The 11,523-nt window shown below is 35.8% G+C and overlaps 1 protein-coding gene across 1 annotated transcript; it reads right to left on the reverse strand.

Annotated features, from left to right (window-relative positions):
- Positions 1–7,732: 7,732 nt before the first annotated feature.
- Positions 7,733–10,476, reverse strand: LOC100926522 (olfactory receptor 5A1). Its single transcript, XM_031943673.1, has 2 exons — positions 9,559–10,476; positions 7,733–7,813 (listed from the first exon to the last, which is right to left on the reverse strand). Exons 1-2 carry the CDS (start codon positions 10,474–10,476, stop codon positions 7,733–7,735), a joined length of 999 nt encoding a protein of 332 aa, XP_031799533.1.
- Positions 10,477–11,523: the final 1,047 nt, after the last annotated feature.

The raw sequence follows: 11,523 nt of genomic DNA on the forward strand, positions 1-11,523 counted from the left end.
CATTGAGGGTCAGAGGGCAGGGAGAAATAATGAATTTCCATTCATCTAAAAATCTAAAGATGGAATGGGCCCCAACAAGGCCTCTGTGTGGGCAGATAATTGCTGGGAGATGTTGTTGCCCACTTACTTAGCCAGGTGTAGGAAGTTTGGGTCATGCTGAGTGTTTTTAAAGTGAGATTCCAGCTGAAGCTTGTTAATGTCAACCAATGATTGAAGGGACACCTTCCTTGGGTGGAGACAACCTATGTCTTATAAATATCAGCCAAGTTTCTCAGATTAGAGAGTTCCTCGATGTTGTGGTTGCTTCTAGGATAATGAAGTCCCTTTTTCAGAGAGGTGAGTCCACATCTTTTGGTAATTTTTACCTATCAATATGTCCTCCTACCGTAGATGGGTATTACAGATCCAGAATATTGTTACAGAACCAGAATAACTTCCAGAAAAGGTAATTATATTTTTAGTTTTACATAATGATTTTATTTCATTATATGATAACTCATGAAGTGGGAATAACAAGTATTTGTAATATAAAAAATATTTAAAAGATGGAAGTTATATTTATAACCGTATATATAACCTTATGATTCTGTCATTTGCTAAATATTCATAGGATCATGAATTAAAAGGAATAAAAGCTTTGTGGATTTAATGCTAATGAAGATATGGTAACTTGGCCACCTAATACATTTACAAGGGTTTTTGCTGCTGTCTGAGTTGGTTTTAATTTCCAGAGTTGTAGTCAATGTGTGTGAGGTCTTTCAGTTTTATGGCTTAATTCAGCCTTTTTTCACAGAAATTTTCCCATAGTTTATTCTATTCATCGTAATTTCCTATAGTCCTATAATATTGCTTGATCAGTGAATCCTCTTCTACCTCTTAGGGTCTCCTAGTAAAGTCTAATCACTTAATAGATGAAGAAACTTGGAAAAGAGGTATAATATTATGGTCAAAGTTATGTGATTAGAATGTGGCAGAGATACAATTTGAACCCAAATTGTGATCATTCTCCTATATCACCTCTTCATTCATATGAATGAGTCAGTGAATGAATAAATAAAAACATTAAATAGGTGGCTATTTTGTGTGAAGTACAATGCTAGGCCCCAGGAATACAGATACCAAAGGAACATTAGAGATGATCTGGTGTAATGCTTTCCTTTTTGAACATTGATATTTTATTATTAATATATTTAATTTTAAATTGCACTGACAAGTAGCAGCATGTCAAAACATGAACAATTATAAATATAATATGATCCAGTGTTAACAGATTTTTGTTAAGCTCTTAAATGTGATGACCACATATTTTAAAATCCGCCGGAGTCAGGAATGCAGGTTAATGGAAAATCTTTAATCTTTATTCTCAGTAGAGGTGAAGGGGGATCGGAGGTGAAGGGGGATCGGAGGTGAAGGGGGATCGGAGGTGAAGGGGGATCGGAGGTGAAGGGGGATCGGAGGTGAAGGGGGATCGGAGGTGAAGGGGGATCGGAGGTGAAGGGGGATCGGAGGTGAAGGGGGATCGGAATAGCCATGTGTGCAGTTGTGTCAAGAAGCCAGCTAGCCTTCTCTTCCGCTCCTTTCTCCGCCCTTCTGCCTCCACCCACTAAAATTCATTTCCTATACAATATATCAGGACTTGTACAAAGAGTGGGCAAGGGCCATTCTTTCTCCAAGCATATATATAGAGAGTATGGTCTAATTACTATTCAGCCTCATGTGCTTGGACCTCAGTACATCAACTCAAGCTTCAGCCCATTACACCTAAAAGTTGGTAAGCTTGGGTTGCTATTCTCAAAACAAGAGGTAGAATGGAAGAGGAATGGAGGTTGAAGTGTGTGTAATAAAATGGGTGAATAGACATCTGTCTGCCATGTATGGTTGTGATACAGTTTCTGGAACTAGTTAGATCAGCTCCTATTCATTCACCAATCAAACCCATGTACATGGTGAAGGAAGAATACATATGTTCATTAGGCATGTATTTTTATATATATATATCATGAAAATATCTATCTATATACATACATAATATATAAGCATATATATGTGTATTTATATGTATTTCTACATACATACACAAATCTGTGCTTAGAGCAGCTAGATGGCAAAATGGAGTACCAGGCCTGAGTCAAGAAGTCCCAGGTTTAAATTCTATCTCAGATAGTTACTAGTGTTGGATCCTGAACAATTCACTCATCCCTATTTGCTTCAGTTTCCTCATTTGTAAAATTAACTGGAGAAGGAAATGGTGAACCATACCAGTATCTCTGCTAAGAAAACTCCACATGTGGTCATGATGACTAAAATGATCAAACAATAATATATACCTGCTTATATACATACATATATTTCGATCACATAGATTTTATATTAGAGAAATTACTTCAACCTAAGTCTTCTGGACTCCAAAACTAGCTCTCTACTACCCCATTGTGTTTCTGTTTATATGCTCTAATTTATGTAACTATTCCCCAGTGATTAGGCATAGAGTTTGCATCTGGTTTTTAGGTTTTCTTTCCTTTTACAAATATGGTTACCAGAACAATTTCTTATCCAGATAGGTCTTTTCCTCCTGTTAATAACACCCATAAGAGACAGTCCTAGTAGTGTAATTAATGAGTCACAGGATATACATGCAGTTTTGTTATTTTTATTGTATAATTCTATATTGCTTTACAAGAATATTGACCCAATTTTGAACTCCATTAATTTATGGAAAGTAAGTGGATCATCTTTTCCACTACACATTAAGTATTATATTTTATAATCTTTTATTATTTTAATCAATTTAATGGGTGATTATTCATATTAGCCAATTTTAAAGGATAGTCTCTTTGCTTTCTACAAAATTTGTATTTCTCAAGTTATCAGTTATATATACATATATTAAAATAGATAATTTTTTGTTTCTTTTTTCAGGAACTGCTTATTTATGTCATTTGTCACTTACCTAATGGAGAATGACTCTCACCCTAATACATGTGAATTGGTTCTTTGTAGATTTGAAATCACACTTTAACCAGAAACATTGAAAACAAAGGTTTTTTTTTCAATATCCATATATTATGAATGCATTGTTCTAGTTTCACAAAACTTTATTTTTCAGTAATTTAGTCTTTCTCTTTTATCTCATAACATCTAAGTCTGAATTGATTAGTTTCTTCCAGTGTCCTGAGTTGTAAGAAATACATCTTTCTAATCTTACCTAACTTTTTTGATTATGTAAATTTTTACATTCATGTTGCTGGCATATTTTAAATTTAATATCTTTTTACATCATCTGTTTTTACTGATTTCTCCCTCTGATTTTTGTATTACTTTAAACATATCTATATTTTTGTGCCTATAAGAATATCCCATTGAATAACAATACCTTGCAGAGAGTAGGTTCTTAATGGAGGTTTATCCTTGATGAAGACCTACATAAAATAAAAAGCTATAAAATAGTTTTTATTTTCAAAATATATGCAGATAATTTTTAACATTCACCCTTGCAAATTTCAAAAAAAAAACTCCAATTTTTTTTCTCCCTTCTTTCCATGCAACCCCTTCCCTAGAAGTAATCCAATATATGTTAAACACATAAGTTGTCTATACATAATTCCACATTTATCATGCTCCACAAGAAAAATCAGATAAAAAACGAGAGAAAACAAAAAGCAAGCAAACAACAACAAAGTTAAAATACTATATTGTGATCTACATTCACTCCCTACAGTTTAATGGAGATTTATTTAAATTAATCTAATTCAATTATTGTTATATATAGCATAAATTACAAATGTATCCTCATTTTATTCCATGCATTAGAATTAGGAGTCTTTTCCAAGGCATAAATTTGTAATCTGTGGTTTTTGTTTTTCCACCAATATTGATTTGGGGGCAAGGGGGGGGGGGGGGGGGACTTTTCTTTCATTATTATTTTTTTTTTTAAACTAAGGCATTTAGAGTAATTTTTTTTTTCTCACATTATCTTTCCTCGGACGGCAACAATGTTATGCTTTTCTGCTCCATTTTCTCTAAAGGGTTTTGTTGAATAATTAATTTCCTTCCCATTAATTGTATATTAATTTATCAAGTATGAAACTACAGTAGAAATTTGGTTTTAAATCTTTCTCATATAACTTATTTTTACCAATCTACTTTTCTAATTTTAAAAATCCATCATCTTTGGTGATTTTTTATTTATACTTTAATTTGGGACATTGCAGTGAATTTCCTCCATCCCTACTTTTCCTTGACATTCTTTCACATGCATTTAGCTATTATTTTATTCTTTTTTTTTTTTTTTGAATAATACCACTGATATTTTGGTTGATACAGCATTATACTCAATTTTAATTTGGGCAATAGGGCCACCTTTGTTATTAGTGTAACTTATCATGCATATTGAATATCTATGCAGTTATTTAGTTCCATAGTTTACAAGCATTTATTTATACAAGCCTACTATTTACCAGGCACTATGCTACTAAAATTCTTCAATTATTTCCTTTTTCCCCCACTGGACTTCCAATAAATTTTATTATTATTTTATTTGGTAATTATTCGAAATGGTGTTTACCAATTTTTCAAGTCTTTGTAGTGACATAGTGCTCTCTAATATTTGATAAGGCCGGGTTGTTCACTTCCTATGATGTGTGATCATACTGTGTGATCCTGGACAAATCATTAAACCTATATCTAAATGCTTTAGGTAACTAAGATAGAAATTACACTCATCTGAATTAGGAGGATTTCCTCATCTGGAAGCTCCCTATACCACTATAATCTCAGATTCAGTATTTATTTTTAATAATCTTGAGAATAGATATTTTTCTTCATATTCCATGTATGAAAGGTTCTACTCCTTCTCCATTATAAATGACTCAGCTAGTGTAATGGGCTGAGGTTTGAGTTGATGCACTGAGGTCCCTATACTCTTAATATACATGATTGGCTAAAGAATGGCCCCCGCCCACTCTCTGTGCAAGTCCTGATGTGTTGTATAGGAAATGACGATTTTGGTGGGTGGAGGCAGAGAGGGAGACAGGAAGAGAAGCTGGGAAAGATTGAGCCTGAGTTCCATACTCCTAGCAGCTGGTCGTGTGGTTTCTGGTCTAACTAGCTTCTTGACTCAGCTGCACACATTGCTATCGCCGATTCCCTTCCACCTCTGATCTTTCTTCACTGAGAATAAAGACTGACAATTTTCTCCTAACCTGAATTCCTGACTCCGGCTGATTTTAAAATACCCGGTCTTCACAAGCTAGAATAAGTCATGAAAGCCTACCTGACTCAAGACAACTTTCTAACTATGACCCCCAGTCAAATCATTTAATTTCTTCCACCTCCTAGTTTTTAATCTTTTTTCTGTCTTATCTTTTCCTAATTTGCATGCCAAAGATTTTTCCTGAGTAGAGTATCATCTTTATCTCTCTTTGAAAACAGTTGATAAAGGAAGAATTACTTTTTGTTTGTGTCAAAGGAATTTCTTCACCATGAATTCCCTACATCAGTGGAATCATAGGTCCAGAAAAGTTAGCCCAGGGATGCTTCTATTTCTGCCCATTCCAGCCTCCAATCCCACATGACTGAAGATACTAATACCCTTGTGCTATGTATTTAAGATGCAAATCTTAATGCCCAACTCGGAGTGAGTAAAACTAAAAAAACTTCAATTGTTTGTCAAGAGATTTTGACTTAGGTCTCTTTTCTAGTACACCTATTCTATTCCTTCTTTCCTCTACTTTCATAGTTCCCATGCTCCTTTCAGAGGCAGAATTTCAGACTGAAACCTGAATTTTAATCACAAGGATAAGATTATATGCTTCTTGATAAGATAATTCTACTCTAGTATGCACATAAACTGTGATCCAGAGCCCAGGCTGAATTTACAACAAATGGGTTCAATCTTGGATGACATTTGCACAAACTCATCAGCTTGAGTCCTTTCACTGTATTTCCTCTCAAGAAAATAAGTATTTATTTAATATATTTAACATTTATTGGTCTACCTGCCATCTGGAGGAGAGGGTGGGGAGAAGGAGTTTGATAACTTTTTGAGCATAGTTCCAAACTGTGCATACCCTTTGATCCAGCAGTGTTACTACTGGGATTATATCCCAAAGAGATTATAAAGAAGGGAAAGGGACCTGTATGTGCACGAATGTTTGTGGCAGCCCTTTTTGTAGTGGCTAAAAACTGGAAACTGAATGGATGTCCATCAGTTGGAGAATGGTTGAATCAGAACAAAAGGGTTTGCAATTGTCAATGCTGAAAAATTACCCATGCATATAACTTGTAAATAAAAAACTATAATAATAAAAAAATAAGTATTTTTCTCATATTGCTATACAAAATTGGAAATGGGTCCTCAGTTACCATGCTGGTATTCAACGAGACTTTGAATATGACATTTCATTTCATCTAAAATTTAAAAAGGAAATGACTCATCCTCCATCCCATCTTGCTACACTCCAGCTAAATTAGTTGACTTGATGTTCCTCATAATGATATTCCTATATCTCTTGTATATTTGTATAGAATATACTTGAATTATTCTCTCATCTTGCCTCTTAGAATCCTTATATCCATTCAAAGCTCAAATCAAGGTCATTTCTCCATCCAAGGCCTTTGCAGATTTTGTTTAGTTGTTTGAATTTCCCCCTGAAATATTGTATATATAGTGCTTATATATAAGTACTTAATATTTGGATGTATATCTCCCTGAAAGACTATAAGCTTTTTGAGGTCAGGGACTTTCATTTTCCTCTGTATTTTTGGATCTAGCAAAGTGTGAAGTTCTTAATACAGCAGGTTTTTAATGAATTATTTTTGGTTTATTGATTAATTAATTGTTCCAGAATTCCTCCAACAGCTCAGTTAGTTTTGGTTCCAAAGTTTTTGCTTATTCCTCTTCATTTGAGACTGGTTTATCAATGAATTTGTTTCTCCAGAGAGGCTACATGGATATGCAGTTCTCCCTTCAGGTAAGCATGTCCCCATCTTTGTGAAATCCATCTCCTCTTTGAGCTTTTCTGGTTCTTACTCTTCATCCATTAGCCAGTGGAGTCAGAGGACCTGAATTCGTATTTTAAATGTGCTGTTATCTGTGTGATCCTGGGTAAGCCACTTCACTTTTATGGGTCCCAGCTTCTTCATCCATAAAGTGAGGGAGTTTTATAATATGATCTCCAACTATAAATCTATGATCCTCTTTTGCAGAGGAGGAAATTGAGGCACATAAAGGTGACAAATCTCGTAAGTGTGGCACTTTCTCCACTGGAGCATATAACCTTTCTATTGCTTTTCATTCCAAGCTGTTGCTCTCCTTGACTTCCAAACTATGCAAATCAATCATCTCAACTTGTTCTATGTCCTTCTAGTCCTTTAAATATCCCAGGACTTCCAACATCATATTGAAGCTGACTGTCTATTGTTTTTCTTTCTTGCTACATATATGCCCTCCATCTTTCCTTCTCACATGTATGGTAAATAATGGCTTTTATGATGCGTTTCCCAGTAAATTTATTACTATTACTATGCTATAGACCACTTGTTCTCACTTTACATCTTTTGTTCAGTGAAACTGACTCTTCCATATGCCATGATCTACAGTCACAACCTCAGAAAAGAGAAAAACAATTTTTTTCTTTAAGGAAGTGGGCATTGGAAGTACTGTGTGGCAGTCTTCAAAATCTCTGATCTCATCATCAGGGGGATTCTTTCCACAGTGATATTTGCCACTCGTTCATCCTTGCCCACACAGTAAACTTCTGTGTGTATCCAACATGTCTAGAGTCATTATATTAAGTTTTTTTTTTTTTTTTAACTTGGGATTCAAAAGACATAGATGGATAAATATGAGGTCTAAACTTGTTTTTAAGTTTATAAGCATATCTCAATATAATTTGTTTCCTTTGTGATTCTATGCTCTTTATTTTATTATAAAACATTATTCTGAGGAGGGTAGTCTATAGATATTATAGAATTTCACAATGAATTTATGACAAAGTAAAAAAAAAAAAACCTATTCAAAGAGTTTCATTATTTTCTCCTCTGAGAAACTGGTAGGACTGCTGGACAGATGGTTCTAGAAATTCATTATCCTATTCCTCACCTACATACCTGTCTGATAAGAGGAAGAGCTCAGAACTTCTGGAACTATATCTTGGCTCCTCAGTGTCTCAGCAACACATTGAAATACATTGTTTTGCTGAGAGTCTAATATTTGCCTATTGTCACGATGTCCCCAATCTGGATATCTTACAAATGGCAAGTTATTGCATCAAAATACTCTTGTGACACTTGAAGCAATTTTACTTGCGTGTGTAATATGAGTTATCTCTATCTTGATCTTGATCCATTGATATGCTAGGTAAGATCCATTGATGAAGACATCCCTAGTAGAGGGTTTCTTCTTGGGGATGTGTCCTCCACTCTATGGGTATCTTAATGCTGAGTTTCTTAGTTAATTTTCTTTGACTGTGTTCTTGATTCTTGATCTGAAAGACCACTGGGTTTTTTCAGTAGGTACTGTCTGGATGTTCACCATGATATTTCTGCTTTGCTTATTGCTTACTCCTTGCTTTCAGACAGATGGCTAGGCTTTTGTCACCTATTCTTATGGATAGACATTTATATAAATGATTTATTATTCTTGATCCCATTATATAACTGGATTACCTTTTCAGGTTATTCTCTTGGATGTCATTAGACTGTTTCTTGCATCCTTGAGCAAATTGGTGAATGGTCAGAATCCTGGGTTTGGAGACAGGAGGACTTAGCTTGAGGTCAAATTTGAAATTATGTGACCCTAGTCAAGTTACTTAACCTGTCTAGCTCAGCTTTCTTATCTGTTAAATGAGAATGATAATAACACCTACATCTCATGGTTGTCAAAAGGGTCAAGAGATATTTGTAACATGCCTTGAAAACCTATTTTTATGTTACTTTTTGAATATTAGAGTTTTCTAAATGATCTACATAAAGTAAAGATCCAATGAAGTTGTCCACAATTATTTCAAAGAGTGTGACACAAATATTCACACTGGAAGAAAGCTACAAAAGTGAATGTAGAATTCCTCTTTAGATTATGAAATATAGTTGGACAGACACCAATTACAGCTGATACAGCAGTACATTTATCTTGGTCAAATTTGGCAAATGGATGATAAACTGGGCCCCAAATGAAGAAGATCATATTATTTTAGGAAATTATCTAGTGCTTTTAATAATCCTAATTTCTTCCTTAAACAAAAACCCATGTGTTTAAAGTCAATATTGTTCCAAAGATATTATGTGGTTGTAATCATGGAATCCCATAATCTCAAAAAAAATAAAATCTGTGGGTCACCCAAAGCCCAAGGGAGAAACACAAAGGAGAGGCTACAACTTACTTCCAAAGATTAAACTACATACTCTTTGAATGCTAGTCTACATTCGCCAACACACATATGAATAATTTTTGTGTCTAGTTCACAAAGAATCATTGGATTTAGCCCCAGGTACCTATGGGAAAATGTTTCAGTTTGCTAATACACAAAGTTTCTGTTAAAACCTTTTTTCCCCTAGTACCTTTTTCAGAGCAGCTTTGATTTCACTGTTTCTCAGGCTGTAGATGAGGGGATTCAACATGGGGATCACCACTGAATAGAACACAGATACAACTTTATCTCGGCTTAGTGAGTAGCTAGAGCTGGGTCGAAGATACATGAAAAGGGCGGTGCCATAGAGAAGGGTGACTACAGTTAAGTGGGAGGCACAAGTGTTGAAAGCTTTGTATCTGCCTTCAGTAGAATTGATCTTCAGGACAGCAGCGACAATGTACCCATAGGAAATGAGGAGGATGAGGAAAGATGTTCCCCCAACAGTAATCACTACGAGGAAATTAATCATTTGACTGAGAAAGGTATCTGAACAGGAGAGAGCTAGGACTGGGGGGAGATCACAAAAGAAGTGATTGATAAGGTTTGGGCCACAGAAGTAGAGTTGAAATATAGAGCTTGTTTGAGTTAGAGAGCTCAGGAAACCTCCCACATAAGCTCCAACTACCATCTTGGCACAGAGATCTGGAGACATGATGGCTGTGTAGAGCAGTGGATTTGAGATGGCAGCATAGCGGTCATATGCCATAGCAGCCAGAAGGCAGCATTCAGTCAAGCCTGTGCCAACAAAGAAAAAAAACTGGGTGGCACAGCCCACAAAGGAGATGGACTTCTGCTCCTTGAAGAAGTCTGAAAGCATCTTGGGGGCAACGGAGGAAGAGTAGCAGATGTCTATGAAGGACAGGTTGCTGAGAAAGAAGTACATGGGTGTGTGGAGATGGGAGTCAATTTTGATCAGGATTATAAGACTCAGGTTCCAGGCTAAAGTCACCAGATAAATTGCCAAGAAGGTCACAAAGAGGATGATTTGAAGTTCTGGATGATCTGAGAATCCCAGGAGAAAGAAAATAGTCACCGATGTGCTATTCTTTTCCTTGGCTATGGGCATATTCCCCAGGAACCAAAAGATAGGAGGATTCCTAGGATAATGATTAAATCAGGTGTTTTCAGCATGGGATTGTGGTACTTGCTGAAATTTATAATCTCCCAGTTTCATGTAAGGTGTTGTTGGACATCCTTTTCTGTTTTGATGATGACCTTTTTTCCATTGGGCAAGGGAAGAAAAAAATATTGATACAGGTCAAGTTTATATGACTAAGGAAATCAAAGGCTCATAGATGCAAGAGTTGGAAGTTACTTTACAAGTGATATAATCCAATCCCATTATTTCACATATTTTATAACTGAGACCCATATTGGCTATCTTTGATGTATTTGATTCATGCAATTAATTAAAAATTGGGCCTTTTGGGCAAAGAGAATAATATTATAAGGGTTTTATTGATTGGCACAGTTGATACACAGCTTACCTTTGCTTTACTCGTGCAAATTCTTACCTGTAAATTCAAACCTAGAAATTACCAGCTGGGCCAGATGGTCATAGGAATTTCTTAGATCCTCACATTTGGTATTTTTTCTCTCCTGATTCCATCCATGTCTCTTTGAGTCTGTCCCTTCTCTTCTCTGGGACCCTGCATCACTGCCATTTAAATCAGCTCCTTGCTTCTGAGTTCAGGGTTCTATTCCCTGCCTCACTCCCTTGGAGGGAACACAAAAAAAAAAATCCCTCCATTAAATATTTAGGGGAAATTCTACAATTACTCCAAGCTGTCCATAGACCAAGAGAGGTTTGTTGTGTTTTGTAAAGGATACCAGAAGGGGGATTCACTTCATGTAAAAGGAAACTGGCTTGCAGATTCAGCCACCGTGCTGCTGCCCACGTGCCCCCAATGACACTTTTGATTCCCCCAACTCCTATACTCCCTCATAGCTCTCTGAAACAGCCCTTTGCTAAAGAAAGGGGGCACACCTTCTCCTTCTGGGTGGTTTCAAACACCCTTAGGCCAACTTCTAATCCCAGAGGCCAAACAGTGGAAATTTCTTTTTTGCTTATACCAAGTACTCACTTGGGAAAGAATTGCCTCCAATCCCTTGG

The sequence above is a fragment of the Sarcophilus harrisii genome, chromosome 6, assembly GCF_902635505.1.
Source record: "Sarcophilus harrisii chromosome 6, mSarHar1.11, whole genome shotgun sequence".
Classification (NCBI taxonomy): Eukaryota; Metazoa; Chordata; class Mammalia; order Dasyuromorphia; family Dasyuridae; genus Sarcophilus; species Sarcophilus harrisii.

What these genes read in the sequence shown, in the direction of transcription:
- LOC100926522 (XM_031943673.1), bottom strand. Translation starts at nt 10,476, where the DNA reads ATGCCCATAGCCAAGGAAAAGAATAGCACATCGGTGACTATTTTCTTT. An exon ending in TCAAAGCTGCTCTGAAAAAG is followed by an intron (nt 7,814 to 9,558) that starts GTACTAGGGGAA and finishes TTGAATCCCAAG; the next exon opens with TTAAAAAAAAAAAAAAAACT.